Raw genomic sequence first — 23,078 nt, 5'->3', positions numbered from 1 at the left:
ATGATTTAAATTGTTACACGCCAAAGGTTTGAAGTCTGAAAATCTTTCGAATTGAGCTGTTTTTGTTCAAAGGCATCTCAGAGAAGGCATGCTTGGAAGTTGCCTTTCAGTCAGAAATGCGTAATTTACTTTTCTTATCAAATTAAGAAATTTAAGCCTGATCACTTCCGTCCATGACACCCCTGAACACATTAACATCGATACTCGTGCTCTGTTCTTCAAGGTATCTGCACGGGATACGGCGATCCTCACTACAGAGACTTCAATGGTAACGACTTTGATCACCAGGGCAACTGCACGTACGTTCTGAGCGAAGATTCCAGCAAACCACCAAAGTACACAGTACTCATCACCAACGTGGAGTGTGAACGGTTCCCCGGTACAACGTGTCCTAAGCAGCTTACAATCATCTACGGAGGGTATACGGTCGTACTGTTGTCTGACCACACGTCCGGAGGGGTAGGTATAACGTGTTATGATGTTTTCGAGTACCTCATGGCTCCGAAGAATACTGATCAATCTCTTTCTACTCGGGTACACTGATTGCCGCGCTGCTGTTGCACTATTGTTGAACGAAATACTGGCTAAAGTATGAATCAATGCATGGGTGCAGCAAGAATACAAATCACGACAGCAATAATCCTAAAAGTGAACTTAGGAAAAGTAATAATGAGGGTTATTATTATTAGAAAGCTACTGTCAAACGGCATTACTGTATTGTCAAGATTGACGAAGAATATTTGAAACGATGAATTTACTGCTGTTGCACAGGAAATTTCAAAACAAGTCGTTTGAACCCTACAGTGTCGAGTTGTTGACTTTGCTTCTTAATTAAATCTTACATCATAAAGCACAACCGTGTCGACATAGACGGAGACCCATATACTGCACCCGTGAGCGATTTCAATCCTACCTTCGACATCTGGGTAGACGGTATCTTCGTTGTGTATTACGCACCCGAAATCCGCCTGGAAGTCCGTTTCGTCCCCTTCGACTTGCACTATTTCAGCGTTCGGGTTGCCTACGAGATATACTACAACAGCACAGAGGGACTGTGCGGTAATCCACCCATTTCCATTTTTCCTAGTTTGGTGTTAATTGTAAAGTTTATTTTTTCGTTTTTGTTTTCTTAGAATGAATTTGAATGGTAAGCTTCAAAAATAAGTAGCTAGGGTCTATTGATTCATTGATTAAGTAGTTATCTATCTATTGTCTATAACTGAATGCCGTTTTCGAAACAGTGATATTTAGAACCAAAACGAACAAACATCAAATTAATGAGTAACTGTTGACTCATAAAAACATACAGCACTGATTTTCAGAAGATAAACGACTGACAAATTATACCTGTGGCAGGCAAATCAAGGCCAACTCCAAATTTAGTTCATTTAGTAATGAGTACCCATAGAAATTGGAGAAATTTCATTCCTTTTTATTCAAGTCAAACTAGCGTACGTTTTACCCATTTGATTTCTTATGCTCCAAAAGTTGGTATATCATTTGCTATAATGCGTGCCACTTTTAATCTTTTTTTCCATCTACACAAAATTACATGAATGAACAGTTTTTTTTTTTCACTGAGAATATTACAAATAATCTATACTTAAATTAAACTAATACAAACAAACAGGGATCTGTGGCGTCAATGAGACAACGTGTGAAGAGGGTGGTGACTGCTGCGAATGGGTACCGATCAAGGAACGGAGAGACTGTGGCTGCGGCAAGGAAGTACCTCCTTGCCTGTACCCACCCGATGTAGACTGGTGCAAATTGCTGTACACGCGGCCCGAATTCCAAGTGTGTCATGACGCTGTTTCACCAGAACCCTTCTTTAAGAACTGCCTCTACGACGAGTGTTTCTCCAACGAAACCACGTGCGACGCTTTCGAGTACTACGCCATTGCGTGCGCCAGAGCTGGTATATGTATTGACTGGCGAGAGGATGACTTCTGTCGTAAGTTTTATCCTTATTTATGTTCCAATTAAGCAGTGCTAGAATATCTTAACGTTGCTGTTTTTTTTTAACAGCGTCAGAGATGAATATTGAACGTGGACCATAGAATTGATTGCTATAATCTTAATGGATGGGTACTTGGAAATGAAACGTAACTGACTGACTTAAGATTAAGGAGAGCCATTCTAAAACTTTCCTGGACTAGGTCCTTATCCCTTATTATGGTGGAATAAACGATGTAAAGAGTAAATTAACAACGTATAAGATGTAATAAACATGAAGAAAAAGTGGAGATACAAATATGAGATGATTTTTTGGTGATTACATGCTAATACACATTATTACTTTGATTATACGTGTATGATTATTTGTATAATCATGTTTGCATTTTTCAATACACTTTTCTAACCTAATTTTGACGCATACAATGATTCTGGACAAAATGGCGTCTGTATTATGTTAGAATATACAATATATTATACATTTTGTACCAAAGTTTCATTTTAACGGAGAGAAACTAACTTCTTGACATCTTGTAACTATGCCACCGTCTTCAATATAGTTCTCTTGTTTGTTTGTTTCTTGTTGGGTTTTTCTTACCACCATGACCAGCATTCCACTGTGAGGAACCTATGGAATACCACGAGTGTGAATGTATTCCGTCTCCACATGACGAGTGTACACGTTTCCATGACGACAACAAAGAATGTCCTGTTGAGCGAGTCAATGGCTGCTTCTGTCCTGAAGGAACGATGCTCGTTGATGACGAATGCGTGCCCTGTCGTAAGTAGTCGCAATATCTTCGTAGATCTTCCGAGGCCGGAATCGGCAAAGCAAGCTTTCAGGCTATTATGATATTGTCAAAACAGTGTCTATAAGAGATTTAAAAAAAAGAAATCAACATCAGTGTTTTCCACATTTACTAACTTCGGTGTTGTCCGGACAGTGTATCATCAGAAGAATACAATGAATCCATGGTGTCTATATGCGATTATAAGGCTCGACACCAGCAGTGGCCGGATGGCCCGGCACCACTGTCCAGAAATTGATGTCGGACCACCAACTTTTAAGAAAACATATGTTTTTGGTGGCCCGATTGGGCCACCAAATTTCATTGTCACTAAAAGAAAAGATTAGTCTCGAGCCTTGGATTATAGCTATAAAGTACCAGTTTATGCATATTATCCTTTTGATCAGACAATTGTTGGGTAGTTTGCACAGCACGGAATGAACGTGAACAAACAAATGTGTGTGCATCATGTGTGTAATGAACTCCACGTAGATCGGGGGTTCACAAAGTTTGCATTACGTATGCGATATGAAGTGGATATTCACCACTTGTTCACTTGAAAACAAACGTTGGCTATTTCGATGTTGGAAATACATAATTTTATCTACTTTTCCCGTCAGCTCCAACCTTACAGTGGCAACAGTGTTTTTAGTTCCACTGAAAATCTTTAATAAGGCCTTCTTGCATTTTTTTTTAATTTCCTGACTAGAGACTGAAGCTGTGAAAAGCCACGGTCACACTGGCAAAAAGATCTAGATCTTAAAGACCGCAGTCTTAAACTTCGCGATCTCAGACATGAGTGCATGTATGTATATAGTTCTGTAGATAATAACAACGTGTTTTTGATTTTCTTTGCACAATTTCCTGTCTTTATTCTGTATATACAGTAACCGAGGGTCCGACAACTCTCTCAATTTCTCCAAGCATCATCACCGACCGCTGTATGTTTTCATTATCTTTTCCTTCCTGAGATAATGTAATCTGACGCAAGCTTCTGCTGGGAGACAATACAATATTGTAAACACTGTTTAACAGCAAAAGAACAATCACAACAAACAAACAACATACAATTGGGGGTAATTTTAGAGGAAATTTTTTTTAAGCTCATAATTGAGAAAGTCGGTGTGTTAATGGCTACTTAAGTGCAAAATAAGGGCAAATAGAGATCTGTAGAGATTGTTTAAAATTTAGCTTTTGAAAGAAGTAGATTGTGATCAACTTAAATTCTTATTTGTTGCGTTTTTCGGCTCATGCAGGATTTAGGCTGTGTTGCTTTCTTCACAGTATAATTCAACACGGGAGAGTTATTTTTTTTTTCTAAATGCGACTCGTGTATGGTCGTTCACCCAATTTTCGAAAGGATGATTCAGAAATTCATTAACATTCAAATAAATGTACTGGAAATTGCAATCAACTGGAACTATCATTGAATCAAATTCAACGGTTTCGTTTATAATTATGCCCCAATTTGTCTGTTTCCACTTTACATTCTAAAAAGGGTCAACGTCTCCAACTCCGCGGACCACCACAACACCACCTTGTAAGTCTCTAACTTCATATCTTCTTTTTCACCCTCTCATGTAATCAGCTCTGAAGCATGATATCCCGCGGAATACTTCAGCCTGTAAAGAGTTATAAACTCTCTTCTTTTAATTGCCTTATAGGCAGTGAGGAGAGATAATCCACAAGGAGTCACTGCAAATATTTGATCACTTACTAATGCATCGATTTCTTGACCTCCGGATGATCTTCAGACTTTCACATTTGAACGACTATAAACTAGTTAAACCGAGCACGGAGTTTCAGATTTTGTAGTGATTGGGATGAGGAATGAGAATGTTTTCAAAATTTATAACAAATTGCAATGAACGAGGATGATAACATGGCATCCTCGCCGTAAGAGTGCATGAGTTGGGCCTCAAGGAAGCAGAACAAAAGACTTAGGCATGCATAGATTCTTCTGTCCTGAAGGAACCATGCTCGTTGATGACGAATGTGTGCCATGTCCTAAGTATAACCAATATCTTCATAGATTTTCGACGCCAGAATCGGCAAAACAAACTTTCGGGCTCTTTATTGTCGAAACAGTGTCTATAAAGGATTGAAAAAAGAAATCAGCATCTGTGTTTTCCACATGTACTAACTTGGGTGATTTTCAGTGTATCATTAGAAGAATACAATGAATCCATGGTGTCTAGATGCCCATGAGGCTCGACACTAGCGGTGGACGGATGGCCCGGTACCACCAGAAATTGATGTAGGACCACCTCCTTTTAAGGAAATATATGTGTTTAGATGGGCCACCAAATTTCATCGTCACTAAAAAAAAGTTAATATCATGTCATCAAGACTGTTCAGTGTAATATGTTTAAGATTTTCAGTTTATTTGTTTCTCTGGACGATAATAAATTCTACGAATCTATACATGGAACTGTCGATTTATGTACTTCATGATGTGAAATTATGAAATTGTCTGGAATGCCCCTTTAATTTTTTCAGTAATCATTGAATGAACACAGAGCTTGACTTAATAATGGCCCGATGCCACTAATGTCTGGCCACCAAAAATCATAAACGGTTATCTTTATTTGGTCCAATTTTAGTCCGGTTGGGCAACTAAGATTCAAAATGGATTGTTACTCCTCCTCGGGCCACCCACCGAGATTACAGGTTTGAAACTTTCATTGGCCGGAATGTCCCACAAGAGAGAATAAAAAAGTCGAGGTAGAGACCCTGATGTACACGTTCATAAATAAGATACACAAAGTATGCATTTAAGTATAAGAAGTGTGTGAGTCTCCTCTCCTTCTAGCTACGTTTGCCGGGAACTTAAATTTGATAATACTCGAAATTCATACTGTAGGCCTACAACGAGAACAGATGTGATTTACTTTTAAATGCAGCGGGGAAAAAAGATAGCAGAGGTTCTTTTTTTCGTTGCTGTCGATAGCGTTTCATAGATTTCCCTTCATGGATTTACTTTTGTTAGTTAGCTTGAAAGTTGTGCAAGAGTGCCCCTTTTAATTTATTTTTCCTTTTCAATTTTCATATGCTTCAGTCCCGACACCATCAACGCCAACAAAGACCACAACACCTTATTGGGACATTTGTAAGTCTGGTCTCTTTATAGTCTTATACATTGAGTCATCTAGGACTACAATCATTCATTCATTGAAAGACAGTTTGCCATCATAATTAGGACATTTAGTGTTCTGTGCCGTATTGAATGCCCTTCTCAATATTGCCATGAGGATTTCCACAAGTTCAGAGACTGACTTTGTGCTGTTATTATTTTTCATTGTATTAACTATTGTAGAAAAAAAAAAAACTATCGTGAGGTGCCCGTACGGGGACTCTATGGGCTAATGGCCATTATATGAATGCGCCGGGGTATAGCTCCACGGACCTGTAGAGCTGCTGTGTCTAAAAAATGTAATTCAATTCTGAATTAGAATTAAATTTCAGCTGAAAATTATCGGCAAACAAACAGGATTTTAAAAAACTTAAACAACATTGTCAGATCATGATCATTATGGAAGTTCATGATTGCCCATATTTTCACGAAAAATTTCAAAAAAAAAAAAAAAAAAACCGATTATGAGATGAGACGAAGGTCATCGGCGTCCCTCAAACCTCTTGTCCTTCTGGATAAAAATTCTCAACTTAAAGGGAACCAAAACCCAAAGAGCAATGATGACTGAGTGAAAGCAGCGACATTAGTAGAACACATTAGTGAAAGTTTGAGGAAAATCGGACAATCGATGCAAAAGTTAGGAATCTTTAAAGTTTTTGTGTTGGAACCGCTGGATGAGGAGACTACTAGAGGTTATGATGTAATACGTGTGGACAACAATATAAAGAAAATATAGAGATAATTCCACAATAATTCACTTTTCAAGCGTAATGAAAGAGCACTTGACTAACCACTTTTAAAAAACAGGGGGAGTAGTTGATTCCCTTAATGTCAGTATCAAGTTGATGGATTGTGAAATTTTCATTAAAAATAGTTTTTTTTTTGAATTCCCTATACATTTTCTTTATAGTGTTGTCCAAACATACGTCATAACCTACAGTAGTCTCCCCATCCAGTAGTTCCAACACCAAAACCGTTTGCATCGATTGTCTGATTTTCCTCGAATTTTCACTGATGTGTTCTACTAATGTTGCTGTTTTCACTCTATCCACGTTGCTCTTTGGGTTTGGGTTTCCTTCCAATTTCCTGTGCAGGATGCCATCAAACAAAGAGTTAATACATGTAACATCAATTTTCATAGCAATCAAAGGGATGGCATAGTTTTGGTTTAGTTCTGGTTGAGACATGGTGATTCGGGTTTTGGTTTTTTGCAAGGTAGTTAGAAACCATTATTTTGTGTGAAGTATAGAGGAGTATGCGGTTGTTGAAGGAATTGAGGGTTTAGGGTTTGTCTGATCTTTTTTATTTATTTTTTTGAGGGGGGGGGGATGTTGTGGTGTCTCGGAGCAGGAAGGGGCGGGATGGTCCTGATAACAGGTAGGTCCCACCTTTAATTAGGACTACACTGTTTTGCTGAGTTTGTGGATGTCTAAACTTCTCGTTCCTCTTGGAATTGTGTGCTCTTTGATATTTCATGTATAATGATTTCTGATTGTCTCGCAAAGGGTTGAGGCCTGGGTCCCCATTTCCACCAAAACTATACCGTCCCTTTAAGCAACAGCCTCGTAGTTGACGTCTTGCGTCATTTATGTGTACGTCCAGTTTCCCGTCACACTGAAGAGTATACATACGATACTAAACAACCACCCCGTTATCAACTATGTAATTTAGATCGCGGGTCACTCAGAACATAATTTTCATGCTTACTCGCTTTCATGGCTTTTGCACGTGACTCAGTGCTTGAGCTGACTACGTAAATTCACGAAGCAGGTTGTTGATAAGAGCGTACTCATTGAAACAGTTGAATAATATCCCTGAAGTAATAAAAAAGAAACAACTACATTACATATGCTCTCCGAGTGAGCCAATATTTTTTAAGGCCCTTACGCTGTATATTTTGTTTGTTTGTCTGTGCGTGCCGTAATCTTCACTAATAGTCTCTACACCAACGACGATGCCATCCCCCACAACTACACGAGAGGGATGTAAGTTTTCTTTTACTAATACATCTTTTTGCATCTTTTTCATTCCCTGTCTGTCTGTCTGTCTCTCACGTATGTATGTAAACATGAAATGAAATGGTGATTTATAGGCAGCAGCTACACATGCCACACACACACACACACACACACACACACACACACACATATATATATATATATATATGTTTACTTAATATATACATATAATGAAGAAATTATATATATATATATATATATATATATATACATATATATGTGTGTGTGTGTCCGTGTGTGTATGTGTATTTTATCTTCCACATACTATCCGTTGCCGTTTACACCTCACTTTGGTTGTTCTGCTTTTCTTTTATTTATCCATTCTTGTGTCTGTTCGCTTTCTGTCTATTAGTAGGGCCTCTAAAAATCATTGTGTGTTCGTCAGGGGTCGCAAGGATCCGTGGGAAGGTCTCCTTGATCCCCTTGCTGGCTAGACACGTGTTTGAAGAACGATTGAAGTACTGTACAGTTTACGTGTTAAGACAGGGGAATTTAAAAATTACTAGCATAGATATGGAGCATTAGCACGAGTAGGGATTAATATAGTAATGATTATGAAAAGCATAAGGAAAGCATAAGGAAAACAAAAAACTGATTTTACAACGCGTAATTTCACCATGACAACGCTTATCATGCTTATACTAAAGACCTGACCACTGTGTATTTGGTAGGCATTTCTTCATCATTCCATTCTTTTTTTTTTCTGAGAATGAAAGACGATTTAGACAACCAATATCTTACCCTATATATATACTCGACTAGTCAAGCTTTCACATGAGTTTTCTGACTATTCTAAACAAATAACATCATTTTGTATCTTGACGGTAGTGATACTCTCCATTCATGTCATTTGGATCAAGAAATTATATTCCCCTCCCCTGCAATTAGAAGTTTTCACTTATTGTCTTTGTTAATAGCTACGACTACCGTGGCTACAACACCAGAGGTGACAGGAGTAGGTAAGTAGTGCAAATTGCCTTAGATATAGAAAATGCAATTTTGGTGAAGGGAGATGTCGTTCACACCCATTGCTTATTCCACTGGATAAGTCGACTGCTGAAGATGACACATTCTCAAAAACGGGGAAAATCTTTTTTTTTTTAACGTGAACACAATTTTCTCATCATCAGCAATATGTCACATCATTCGCTTCCATCGTACAAAGTGATATCAGAATTGAACTCATCATTCAACCCAGTCATATTTTCATTCTCAAGAAGCACAGATAAAACCACGAACGAATGTAGAACGTGTATAAAACTTACACGTTAACCACTGATTTGACTGAAGGACGGAAAGAAGACCGGTATACAGAAAGTAACAGTCATTGAGCAGTCCATTAAAAAGTCATGAAATGTTTAAGCTTTGGTGCAGCCATCGATGGACGAGAAAGGTATTCACTTCATGACGTCACTTTATATTCGACGATGTTATAAACAAGAAAATGTACAGAGAATGTGATCTTATTTGATAACAAGTACACATTCCCTCTACCTCTTACTGACAAAATTATGATGAGGGTCACATTATTTCCTTTGAGTAAGTCAAGTCCTGTTTCATGTACCGTTTGAAAAGTGAAAATACGTGTACGTTGAACCTGTTAAAGATACATCGTTGCCAATAAATGAAGTTAGAAATTGTTGTAGTCTTCTCATCCAGCGATGACACTCCACCAGCACTTTAAACATTCATATGACTAACCTTTGAGCAGATCGTATTGTTATCCTCAAACTTTGCTGATGTGTTCTAATGACATTGCTACATTCCCTCATTTCACATACATATTCGGGTTTCATTCTTAAGTTTTAATAACATGGAGACTGAATCAAAATGACCGCATTTGGCCCATTTTCATTACAATACAGATTGCACTCCACCTACCCCAGTTTGCGAGTGGACACCCTGGTGCAGTGATGATGTAAAGATCCTACCATCAGACGATGGCGAGTTTGAGTTAATCAAGGATTGTCGCACACAGATGGAAATCTGTGACTATCCACTAGCTGCGGAATGTCAGATGGTAGACGAACCTCATTACGACTGGAAGTTCATAGGTCAAGACATGATATGTGATGTGGAGACTGGATTGGTTTGTAATCACACAAAAGAGCAGCAGCTATGTCTGGATTACCGAATCAGGTATGAAGTAACTAATTTTACCTCTTGAGCAAAAATTTTACTTTTTTCATTTCATTTTCAACGCTAGTTCTATAACGAACAGTTAAGTACGTAGTGCCAAGGGAAAATGCTTTAGACCATGCCAAAAGAAATATAAAGCTATAAAATGAAATAAGATTTGTTAATTTCCTTTCACTACATTTGTGTTTCAAGATTTTATTGCTGCAACACACCAACGCTGCCACCTACATGCTTCCCTGAAACAACACCACATATAATTACAACGCCTTCCGGGGGAAAAACAACTACACCACCTAGTGGAGGAACAACCACGCCACCTGGAGGAGGAACAACAACACCGCCTGGTGGAGGAACAACACCACCTCTTCCAGAAACTACTACACCTGGTGGAGGAATATCCACACCTGGTGAAATACCAACCACACCATCTGGAGGAGGAACAACCACACCACCTGGTGGAGGAACTACAACACCACCTGGTGGAGGACCAACAACACCACCTGGTGGAGGACCAACAACAACACCTGGTGGAGGAACTACAACACCACCTGGTGGAGGACCAACAACACCACCTGGTGGAGGACCAACAACAACACCTGGTGGAGGAACTACAACACCACCTGGTGGAGGACCAACCACACCACCTGGCCCAGGAACTACTACACCACCTTTTGGTGAGACAGCAGCCTTAAATATTTATTAAGGACTGATGATAAATCAAATTTTGTATTGCTTCTTTCCTGAAATGATTAAAAAAATAGTTTTATTATTTTTTGCCTTTAATTGCATTATCTATTACTGTTTTAATTCTTAATCTCTCGTATAAAATATTGCCAGACACAAAACATACTTTGTATAATCAGTTAGAAACGAAAAACTATGACTAGTCCTTGAATTCTTATGTGATATATACATTGCTTCTTAAGTTGTTTTTTTTTTTGTTATTCACTATGTAGGGAAATTGATTATTAGCACTCACCACAAGCAACCAATAAGATATTCTGATAAGTGACTTTTTGTACAAGACTTCAAAAAGATTGAATGCGGCAAACTGGAGTGACGACATAATGGAGCCATTCAAGTAATTACATGAAAAGAAAATGGGTTAGGTATCTCTTTCATGAAAATACTGTCTTGCCGTAGGCGTTGTTTGTAGATAAATGATTGTGTTTAAGATAATCGGTATGTAATTAGTGTGAAAATCTTGTGTTTCTGTAAAACATACATTTCATGTATCGGCCTATCTATCTCCATTTATGAAGAGTTTGCTTCCAAAAGGCGCTCAACCAATATTTTTCAATGGATTTAGCGCCTTTTGGAAGCAAGCTCTTTGTAAATAATGACAATTAGTGTGCTAGGCGCTCGTCAAAATTTCAAAGTGCTACAAATGGCATAAAAGTAATTTTGCAAACATGTAAAACTAGTTCCAGCATTTCAAAAAATTGCGTGCGCTTACGACATGAATTACAATCACATGCCCATACGACACGTGCGTCTCCGTTGTACCCATGAGACAATTGGATTGTGTTGACAATTTACTCATCGGCGCTGGCTGAAGAGTCTAACTTGCTCCTCCCGCCAGATCATGTCTAACTAATCAACGATAGTTTCGCTAGTACTAGTACCTCCGCAAGGTGCTCTGTTCTGCTTCTATATTGGGAAATAGGGCGGTTTCAGCACGCATGTATAATGGGTTGAAAAAAGCTGCTTGGCGGAGGTCTGCGCTCTACTAATGCGTTTCTAGCTATTATTATGATTATGTGCGTATTATTACTCTAATTGAATTTACGTTATTCCAGTAGCTTATTAATTACGATCAAATGATATAGACTGTAAGTAATGGAAAATGGGGGCGGCTACAGATGCAACAACTTGTTCAAGTAGGGACTGGCTGGAAGTCATGCTTGGAACTTTCCCACAAATTCTTCGTCTTGATTGTGGTATTAAAAGTGCATAATCCCGGTATAGTGTAGAGGGCGCTGTTGATGATACTGCCGATCAGCGTTAGCACTGATACGAACATTGCTGAAGTTGAGCTGTCATCAAGAGTAAAGTGTGTAGGTGTTGCTAAGTAACGTTACCTTCGTTGTCTTCGCTGCGCATCGCGCTGTCTGTAGTAATGCCAGGGTGCATGCATAATTATTTGCTTGCTATTATGACATCACAAAAGAAGTTTGCTAAAGCTCTCATCCCCCTCAGCCGAATCATAAGCCGAACTGTGATCCGACCACTGACTACAGTGAATCGGACTTCATCCGACTCGGTGAAGTGGGCTCCAGCGTAAGCGCTAATGATCAGTCGATAGCGTATAGGTCTCTATATGAAACTTGCGCCGTGCGCCTGCTTACGCATTTGACTAAAACACCGGGACCATGCACCTTCAAAGGGTGTGTACAGTTCTGGTCAAGGTGAGGATTTTGCTTTTAACGTTTTGCAAGATATTCAGAAACCACTCTTACGATATGTCAAAGAGCATGCAATTCTAAGGGGTATCAAAAGTTTATTTGATGAAAATCGGTTTTGAAATGGCTGAGATATCCAAAAACAAGGTGAAACAAAGAGATCCTAATAAAAGGCGTGGCCTGTAGTCATTTATCATTATCACTTTTTTTATATCTCAGCCATTTGAAAAATGATTTTCATCAAATAAACATTGAATCCTTCTTAAAATGCCATGCTCTTTCTTATTTCATAAGAGGTTTCTCATTATCTCACTTTACAGGAATGTAAAAAAAATTAATACCCACCTCAACCAGTACTGTACAGCCCCTTTAAGGACAACTTTGATCGCGAAACAATGGACAAATAAGAAATGAGGAAGATCACGAGTCTCAATGCTGTTCTCATCACGTATTTTATCTAGATAGGAACGATCTAATTTAGGAAGTAATAAATCATTGAAAATAGAAAATGGGTTTAGGAATCATACTCATGAATTTTTTTATTTTAGCTGATTTACGACAAGAACTCAGAAACACGCGCAAAAGAAAAAATGTAGCCACCATTGCAGACTTCTGTCCAAGGTGAAGTAATGGATCCACTGTGAATTAACACTGCCTCTAAACATTCCAGAGTTCACAAGGTGGGTGGGTGGGGGTTACATAAACAATCATCCCCCCCCCCAGGTTTCGTTTTTTTTTTCGTGACAAGTATTTTTGTTATATATCGATATCAACGCTCTTTTATTCTTCTTCTTTTTCTTCTTTCTCTTTTTCCTTTCTCTCTTTTTTTCTTCTTCTTCTTCATCGTCACCTAGACTTTTTTCCATATTTCTGATTTGTAAAATTTATTCTATTCTGACTCTAATAGGACGGCGCGGAGTCTTTAGTGCTTAACACGAGACGATTAGACTACCTTGAATATTCATTTTCTTACTTTTCGATTGACATTTTGTCCAAATACTCCTTCAAAAGTATGCACGGGGTTGTTGAATTTCAGTTCTACTGTGAAAAAGCTCCCTCGTGAGACGAGAGGGATATCCACTCCTACACTCTCCCTTTCTGTCCATCTCTATAGACTTATAGCACAGCGAAGACCCAGACGCGGGGGAAAAGTGACAAATGCCGTTATTTAGCCATTTACACTGCCTTGAATATTCATCTTCTTACTTTTTGATTGAGCTTCTTCCGTAGGCCTTACATTAATTAACGGATCTCGTAATTTGTCAGTTTTGAAAAAAAATACATATTTTGTTCTCTTATCGATGATGTCTATGGCCTACTTTTCATAACCAAGAGCAATCATTAAACATTTTGCTGTGACATAGTAGCATCTGGGCTTATATTTGACTAATTAAATATAGCCGAGTCAGAGAACCTATGGCGGCTGTATTGAGTTATTTCTAACTTTGTTTGTGAAACGCAGATTGCACTACACCTACCCCCGTTTGCGAATGGACACCCTGGTGCACTGATGATGATAAGATCCTGCCATCAGACGATGGCGAGTTTGAGTTAATCAAGGATTGTCGCACACAGATGGAAATCTGTGACTATCCACTAGCAGCGGAATGTCAGATGGTTGACGAACCTCACTACGACTGGAAGTTCATAGGTCAAGACATGATATGTGATGTGGAGACTGGACTTGTTTGCAATCATACAAAAGAGCAGCAGCTATGTCTGGATTACCGAATCAGGTATGAAGCAACTAATTTTACAAAGCGATATAGCGGCTCTTGGTTATTATAAGGCACATCCACAAAATACAAGCAACTCCGGTTTGAGTTTTTCTTGTGGACCGTTTAAGTTACTCAGAATTACCTTCTCTACCACTTTAAATAGTACTTTTGAGTTGAATTATCTAAATGAAAACAAAAATTGTTGGATATTTTAACATTTGGTCAAGAAAACATTCACAACCATCGGGAAAAATGTTATATTAAAATTTTTATGCCTCCGCCGACGAAGTGGCCGGAGGCATTATGTTTTCTGGTCGTCCGTCCGTCCGTCCGTACGTCCGTCCCGTTTTGTTTTTGTCGATATCTCAAGAACCGTTTGGTGGTTTTACATCAAACTTGGTATGATGGCATATCCTGGGGGGATAATACTTTGTTTTGATTTTAGGGTCACGGGGTCAAAGGTCAAAGGTCACAGGTCATTTTGTAAAAAAAAATTGGTACAGTATTTTACATACTATGAGACATGAACGTTTTACTTGGTGTGAGGGTAGAGTATGACAAAACAAATATTCACTGGTATTTTGGGGTCAAAGGTCAAAGGTCACGAAGGTCCTTATGATATAACAAAAATAAAATATTTTTATAATATTACAGATGATGTTAGACCCATGAAAGCCACTGATTAACATTGTGTTTGATCGATTTAAAAAATTCTAAAACTGAGCTGCCTGACCAGTCTAATTATGTTCAGATGGATGACACAAGAATGTAGAAATAATGAAAGCAACACATTAACTACGAAGATATCTATGATAATTGCATTTATTCTCGGTCCGAGAATAATTCTAGCACAGTAGTCTATGGAGGTGATTTAAAGTTTTTACTTTTTTGAAGTACTAAATGATAAGTTTGAAGCAAAATATTTTCACAGCTCATTTTTTACACCTTATCAGATATTCTGATAGCATTTAGGACCATGCAGCTCAGATTTTTAAAACTGAACATATTGGGAGAATCATGCATTATGGCGGAGGCATATCAGTCGCCATAGCGACATTTTTAGTTTACTCTGAATTAGTTTTTCGGTTTTTTTTTTTTTGGTATTACCTTTTCCACCAGCACAATTTATAAAAGAAATAAAGCATTTTCTTTTATCTGGGATGATAGACCAGGTAAAATTTCCCGATGAACAATAATTGGATATTAATGTCAGGGAGGGTTAAAGATGTTCATTTTCGATCTTCTTGACTTAGAATCACCTTGGTGGAAGGATTATTGAACGATCAAAACAGAGGAAAATGGAAATGCCTTTTTGAATATTATTTAGATAACTTATGAGGTAATATAATTTGGTATTGCAATATGGCTGGAACAGAAACGAAGATCAATTTGATTCAAAGTTGTTTTATACGGGAAATTCTTGAGCCTTGGTGTAAATATACTTTTCTCCCTGATTTATCCGTAGAACAAGTGAAAAAGCAGGTAATTTGGATTAATTCATTAATTCGTATAGATAATGAGATTGTTTTCAGAAAGTAATGTTTCAAAGGGGTATATCAAAGATTAAACAATAGTGATGGTGGTTCACCTTTTTAAAATGTTGAACAGTTTCGGGCTGAATAGGGGGTTTGTATTTTCATTTATTCATGCAATCCCCGTAGAGTGGAAAAATATGTTGAAAGAATTCAGTTAATGATAATGAAATAAAGACGCAACAAGAAGATATGATGTATAATTTGTTCAAAAGAACCAAGATACTTCGACGTATACACCGAATATTGTGTGATAGACTATTTCAAGCACCTAAATCTGAAAGGAAATAGGAAAAATATCTAACCGAAGCTTAGATTAGATTAATATATGCAATGTTCCTTACGTATCTGCCCTGAATCAAAGACTTTGTTATTTGCAGCATAAAATTCTCCATAGAAATATTGGTGATAACAAATTACTTTTTGCAATAGGACTATTTGACACAGACCTATGTACGTTTTGTTCGAGCCCCACTGAAACAATTGATATTGCACATATTATGTTTTGGGAATGTGATGTTAATCAAGGTTTATTGCTCAAATACGGGAAACATCATACAGAATCAAACTCAAATTACTAGAAGTGCTTTTATACTTGGTTCTACGGAAAACCTCAAGTGTTACAACGTGGTTTTTTGTATACAAAATACTTTTCTATTTTTTTTTTTTTTGGGGGGGGGAGGTTAAAAATGAAAAAAAAAATATGATTGCATGTTAGCCAATTTCGTCAATTTTTAAAGCAAGCGAAGAAACTGGAGGAATATAGTAATTTTTTTTTTTAGTTTTGTATCTAATATCAAGTGGAATCGTATTTATATTATTTAGACGTTTTGTAGCTGCCTGTCAATTTTGTAATATTTCTATGTGACATTTAGTTTGTACCTGAATGTTTAAGTGAATAAAATTTCTCTGTCAAAAAAAAAAACACACCTAATTTTACCTCTTGAGCAAAAATGTTTTTTTTTTTCATTTCATTTTCAACGCTAGTTCTTTCACGAATAGGAAAGTACGTACTGCAAACGGAAAATGCTTTGCACTATGTCCAAAGAAATATAAATCTACAAAAAAGTTATGTCGGTTTCCTTTTACTCCGCTTGTGTTTCAAGATTTTATTGCTGCAACACACCAACGCTGCCACCAACATGCTTCCCTGAAACAACACCACATATAATCACGACGCCTTTTGAGGGAGAAACCTCCACACCACCTGGTGGAGGAACGACAACACCACCTGGTGGAGGAACAACCACACCACCTGGTGGAGGAACTACCACACCACCTGGTGGAGGAACAACACCACCTCCTATTGGGGGATCGACAACACCACCTGGTGGAGGACCAACAACACCACCTGGTGGAAGAACTACAACACCACCTGGTGGAGGAACTACAACACCACCTGGTGGAGGTCCAACCACACCACCTGGTGGAGGACCAACAACACCACCCGGTGGAGGACCAACAACACCACCTGGTGGAGGACCAACCACACCACCTGGTGGAGGACCAACCACACCACCTGGTGGAGGACCATCAACAACACCTGGTGGAGGAACTACAACACCCCCTGGTGGAGGACCGACAACACCACCTGGTGGAGGAACTACAACACCACCAGGTGGAGGACCAACAACACCACCTGGTGGAGGACCAACAACAACACCAGGTGGAGGGACGACAACACCACCTGGTGGAGGACCAACAACACCACCTGTTGGGGGGCCAACAACACCACCTGGTGGAGGACCTACAACACCGCCTGGTGGAGAACCAACAACAACACCTGGTGGAGGAACTACAACACCACCTGGTGGAGGACCAACAACACCACCTGGTGGAGGGCCAACAACACCACCTGGTGGAGGACCAACTACACCGCCTGGTGGAGAACCAACAACAACACCTGGTGGAGGAACTACAACACCACCTGGTGGAGGACCAACAACACCACCTGGTGGAGGGCCAACAACACCACCTGGTGGAGGACCAACAACACCACCTGGTGGAGGACCAACCACACCACCTGGCCCAGGAACCACCACACCACCTTTTGGTGAGACAGCTGGCTTGAATATTTATTAAGGACTGATGATGATTCAAATTTTGTATTGCTTCTTTCCTGAAATAAGTTTTATTTCAATAAATAAGTTTTATTATTTTTCTTGCCTTTAAGTGCATTATTCATTACTGTCTTAACTCTTAATTTGTCGTATAAAATATTGCCTGACACAAAACATACTTGGTACAATCAGTTAGAAACGAAAAACTATGACTTATCCTTGAATTTTCATGTGATATATACACTGCTTCTTAATTTTTTTTTGTTATTCACTATCTAGGTAAATTGATTATTAGCACTCACCACAAGCAACCAATAAGATATTCTGATAAGTGACTTTTGGTACAAGACTTTAACAAGATTGAATGCGGCAAACTGGAGTGACGACATAATGGAGAAATTCAAGTAGTTATATGAAAAGGAATGGGTTAGGTATGACATCTCTTTCGTGAATATACTGTCTTGCCTTAGGCGTTGTTTGTAGATGAATGATTGTGGTTAAGGATGGTAGTCGGTGTGTAATTAGTGTTAGAATCTTGTACTTCTGAAAGAATTACATTTCATGTAAAGATCTATTTGTTTCCAATACAATATCTGAAGATTTTTCTTCCAATAGGCGCTAAATCTATGTTTTTCAATTGATTTAGCGCCTTTTGGAAGCAAACTCATTATATATAATATGACAGTTAGTGCGCGTGGGCGCTCGTCAAAATTTCAAAGTTCTCCAAATGACCTAGAAGTAATTTTGCAAACATTTCAAACTAGTTCCAGCATTTCAAAAAATCGGGTGCGCTTACGACATGAATTACAACCACATGCCCATACGACACGTGCGTCTCCGTTAAACGCATGCCCCAATGGAAATTTGCTGACAATTTACTCATCGGCGCTGGCTGAAGAGTCTAACTTGCTCCTCCCGCCAGATCATGTCTAACTAATCAACGATAGTTTCGCTAGTAATAGTACCTCCGCAAGGAAGGAGGAGGTTACGCCATCATCGGCGTTAGGTTGTCTGTCTGTTTGCAAACTCAAAACGTTATAAACGGATTTGAATGAAACTTGCTGGAAAATGTGAAAATGACACAATGAACAGATATTCAATTTCGGTAATGAATTATATTTACGCAGATAGTGTCAATGAACTTCTGAGTTCTAGCTGCGCGTGCCCTGTTCTGCTTCTATATTGGAAATTTGGGTGATTTCAGCATGCGTGTATAATGGGTTGAAAAAAGCTGCTTGGCGGAGGTCTGCGCTCTACCAATGCTTTCCTAGCTATTATTATGATTATGTGCGTATTATTACTCAAATCGAATTTACGCTCGGCCAGTAGCTTGCAACTTACGATCAATTAATAGACTATTAGTAATGGAGAATGGAAGCGGCTACAGATGCAACAACTTGTTCAAGTAGGGACTTTCCAACAAATTCTTCATCTCGATTGGGGTATCAAAGGGTGTGTACAGTTCTGGTCGAGGTGAGGATTTAGCTTTTAACGTTTTGCGAGATATTCAGCAACCACTCTATGAGATGTCACAGAGCATTGCAATTCTAAAGGGTATCAAAAGTTTATTTGATGAAAATCGGTTTTGAAATGGCTGAGATATCCAAAAACAAGGTGAAACAAAGAAATTCTAATAAAAGGCGTGGCCTGTAGTCTTTTGTCATCACTTTGTTTTGGATATCTCAGCCATTTAAAAATAATTTTCATCCAATAAACATTAAATCCTTCTTAAAATGACGAGCTCTTTCTTATTTCATAAGAGGTTTCTCATCATCTCACTTAGGAATGTTTAAAACATGAATCCCCACCTCAACCAATATACTGTACAGCCCCTATAAGGACAACTTTGATCGCGAAACAACGGACGAATAAAAAATGAGGAAGATCACGAGTCTCAATGCTGTTCTCATAACGTATTCTACCCAGATAGGAACGATCTAATTTAGGAAATAATAAATCATTTGAAATAGAAAATGGGTTGAGGAATCCTACTCGTGAATCCATTATAATAGAGTAGATTTTATTTTTATCTTAGCTGGTTTCTGAAAAGAACGCAGAAACACGCGCAAAAGAAAAGGATTTAGCCACTACAGCAGACTTCTGTCCAAGGTGAAGTAATGGATCTACGGTGAATTAACACTGCCTCTAAACATTCCACAGTTCCAGGTTTCGGTTTTTTTGTGACAAGTATTTATGTTACATATCAATATCAACACTTTAAAAAGCATTACACAACAGAACGGTTACCATATCCCTCAACTCTAAAAACGCAAAAACCCTCTATTGAATAGTTGGGGGGGGGGGACGGAGAGACCCACACGCTGAAATACCACAATCTAATCATTTATATTCTCATGAATCCTTGTATAGGCGTGAGTTTCTTCAGTTTGTCTCCCTTTACAAATTGAATTTGTTAAGATCGCAACTGTTGATTTGTAAATTAAAAATCATGTCGGAAAAAGGAACCAGTGGGACTCGAACCTGTCATCTATTGCTTGTTCCCTGTTCATCGTGTCACTGCCGGCAACCAGGTATAGCCTGGCGGTAGTGTCGCTGCCCGGAAAGCAGAAGATGACAGGTTCAAGTCCCACTGGTTCCTTTTTCGACATATTTGTTAATTTACAGATCAGCGGTTGTGATCTTAACAAATTTAATTTGTAGAGGGAGACAAACTGAAGAAACTCATACCTGGACCTTCACCCTTCTGAATAATATCTTTCTTTCAATATTTGTATACTTACGTTTTTGATGTAAATTATCTGATATTCCCCCCAAAATTATGCACCAGATTGTTGAATTCAAAATCTAAAAATGGAAAAATTTCCTCCCCAATGGAAAGGGTATAGACTAGCTCTCCCACACCCTCAGCCTTTTGTCCATTTTTATATAACTGTAATTGTTACACAATCGACCAGACGCGGAAAACTGCTAATACTGTCCCCGGTAATTCGGGTGTACAATTTAGCAGTTCAAACTACCTTGAATATTCATTTTCTTACTTTGCGATTGACATTTTGTCCAAATACTCCTTCAAAAGTATGCACGGGGTTGTTGAATTTCAGTTCTACTGTGAAAACGATCCCTCGCGAGACGAGAGGGATATCCACTCCTACGCTCTCCCTTTCTATCTATCTCTACAGACTTATAGCACAACGAAGACCCAAACGCGGGGGAAAAGTGACAAATGCCATTATTTAGCCATTTACACTGCCTTGAATATTCATCTTCTTACTTTTTGATTGAGCTTCTTCCGTAGGCCCTACATTAGTTAGCGCATCTCGTAATTTGTCAGTCTTGAAAAAGAAATATTTATAGTTTTGTTCTCTTGTCGATAGTGTGTAGGGCCTATTGCACATTTTGCTGTGAGTGGTAGCATCTGGGCTTACTTTTGAGTATATGAATATAAGAACGACCCAAGTCCATGGAAGACCATTTCGAGTAAACATTAAAAAGTTTCATATCTTTTTTATTTATCCAATAATATTCTATTCAACTGTGATAGGAAGGCACCATTGTATATACAAATTAGAACAAATATTATTATGACAATCAACATTTACATTAATTGTGGAGAGGCCATTTTGTGTGATGGACTTAGGTCGTTCTTTGAATCATATACATGATATTCTGCTATAGAGATGAGAGACGGATGAGAGAGGGTGCTATAATATGAATGTAAGAATGACCCAAGTCCCTCATTTTTACATTCATGTAAGATTTAACTCATTAATTTCAGGCACTTCCGGGGGTAATTAGGATTTATCATTTATACACAAGATGAGTCTATGCATAAGCTACAATTTCCCATGTCAAACTGAATTTGGCCAAAAATTGGACTTCGGTGGTTCTTATACAGTATTCAGGTCTTCATTTGATTGTTTTAACATTTCCGAATCAAACAATTTATGGCAGCCGTTACTAATATTGAATCATTTTTAACTTTGTTTCTGAAACACAGATTGCACTACACCTACCCCAGTTTGCGAATGGACACCCTGGTGCACTGATGATGATAAGATCCTGCCATCAGACGATGGCGAGTTTGAGTTAATAAAGGATTGTCGCACACAGATGGAAATCTGTGACTATCCACTAGCAGCGGAATGTCAGATGGTTGACGAACCTCATTACGATTGGGAGTTTATAGGTCAAGACATGATATGTGATGTGGAGACTGGACTTGTTTGTAATCATACAAAAGAGCAGCAGCTTTGTCTGGATTACCAAATCAGGTATGAAGCATGGGCGTAAATCCCTGGGGGATGGGGGGGGGGATGACTCCCCCCCCCCCCCCCCGAAATGGAGGAGGGGGTGGGTATGGCCTGTACAATCATCCCCCTCATTCCTCATTTCTGGAGGAAGCAGAAATGTGATTGTAACAATTTTGGCATATTACTGTGTATGACATGACGTTCGTACGCCCGCCTCCAGACAGGAAACAGAGCTGAACAGTATTCTATCTTGTAGGATACTAGTATTGTATACAGTACATAATTTTCTCAAGCGCTCGCTCGCTTCGCTCGCTCGCGAATAAAGTAATATCGACATAAGGTATGGCCCAGACGTTGACAACGTCAAATAGTATAGGCCTACACGTAAACATGTAAATCAAAACTTTCACCAAAAGTGTGCACCAGATCGCTTAATTTCAGGTCTGAAACGGCAAAATCTTCCTCGTCTGAGAGGGGGGAGGGTATCCCCCCTCCTACACCCTCCCCTCACTCGGTCGCTGCGCTCCCTTGCACAGATATTCCAACTTCAAGTCCCTCCCCCACTCACCATCATTTAAACGGAACAATGCCACTGGGATGATTGTTTTATTGACTTAAATCAAGAAAATAGAAAAATACAATACCTACAGGAAGATAATACCGGTACGTTATTACATACAGTACAAAGAAATGGAGATCCATATAACCATTTTATTGAATATATTTGGGAATTATTCAGGGCTAAGCTACGTTTTTAAAGAGGGGGGGGGGGGGATGGGGTGTCAAAATCGCCTGTCAGTCAAGAAGAAAGAAAATCAAAAGATAAGAGAAACAACAACAGAAATTCTTCGTTCTTTTAAGGTCTGATTTTCCGCCAAAAGTCGGCTGACAAGCAAAAGAACCCTCCCCCCCCCAAAAAACACCCCAAACAAACAAACCAAAAAAGGTCTTCATATTTTTGCTGCCACTTCCCTCATACTTTATATTTCGTGCGAAAGACTGGTACATTCGATCCCTGTTAAGTCTGTGTGTGTGTGTGGGGGGGGGGGGGGGGGAGGGGCGCCAAGCTTCCCCCCTCCCCCATCCGCTGGTAAAAAAAAGAAAAAAAAAACTAACCAAAA

General features: G+C 38.8%; 2 protein-coding genes across 34 annotated transcripts in view; both read left to right on the top strand.

Annotated features, from left to right (window-relative positions):
- LOC139736335 (IgGFc-binding protein-like) overlaps window positions 1-3,773 on the top strand; it is a 29,783-nt gene extending 26,010 nt beyond the window's left edge. For 3 of the 4 annotated variants that reach the window (XM_071647089.1, XM_071647090.1, XM_071647088.1), the window contains 5 exons: window positions 224-459; window positions 852-1,059; window positions 1,631-1,954; window positions 2,567-2,737; window positions 3,632-3,773. In XM_071647089.1, the coding sequence (XP_071503190.1) occupies window positions 224-459; window positions 852-1,059; window positions 1,631-1,954; window positions 2,567-2,737; window positions 3,632-3,714 (1,022 nt within the window). In that variant the 3' untranslated portion in view covers window positions 3,715-3,773. The remainder of the gene's footprint in view (window positions 1-223; window positions 460-851; window positions 1,060-1,630; window positions 1,955-2,566; window positions 2,738-3,631) is intronic. The other variant, XM_071647091.1, reaches the window with a different exon arrangement.
- Window positions 3,774-3,906: 133 nt separating this feature from the next.
- LOC139736330 (uncharacterized) overlaps window positions 3,907-23,078 on the top strand; it is a 54,558-nt gene continuing 35,386 nt past the window's right edge. For 27 of the 30 annotated variants that reach the window (XM_071647060.1, XM_071647067.1, XM_071647057.1 and 24 more), the window contains exons 1-9: window positions 3,907-4,284; window positions 5,803-5,853; window positions 7,815-7,862; window positions 8,813-8,854; window positions 9,761-10,034; window positions 10,227-10,708; window positions 13,899-14,172; window positions 16,793-17,739; window positions 21,705-21,978. In XM_071647060.1, coding sequence (XP_071503161.1) covers window positions 7,832-7,862; window positions 8,813-8,854; window positions 9,761-10,034; window positions 10,227-10,708; window positions 13,899-14,172; window positions 16,793-17,739; window positions 21,705-21,978 — 2,324 coding nt within the window. In that variant the 5' untranslated portion in view covers window positions 3,907-4,284; window positions 5,803-5,853; window positions 7,815-7,831. The remainder of the gene's footprint in view (window positions 4,285-5,802; window positions 5,854-7,814; window positions 7,863-8,812; window positions 8,855-9,760; window positions 10,035-10,226; window positions 10,709-13,898; window positions 14,173-16,792; window positions 17,740-21,704; window positions 21,979-23,078) is intronic. The other 3 variants (XM_071647078.1, XM_071647080.1, XM_071647081.1) reach the window with 3 other exon arrangements.

This window comes from Diadema antillarum, unplaced genomic scaffold (assembly GCF_040938485.1).
Source record: "Diadema antillarum isolate AM-2024a unplaced genomic scaffold, OU_Dant_1.0 seq00000637_RagTag, whole genome shotgun sequence".
Taxonomy (NCBI): domain Eukaryota; kingdom Metazoa; phylum Echinodermata; class Echinoidea; order Diadematoida; family Diadematidae; genus Diadema; species Diadema antillarum.
Note: the sequence above shows the minus strand (reverse complement) of the source record. Positions and strands in the feature narration are given on the sequence as shown.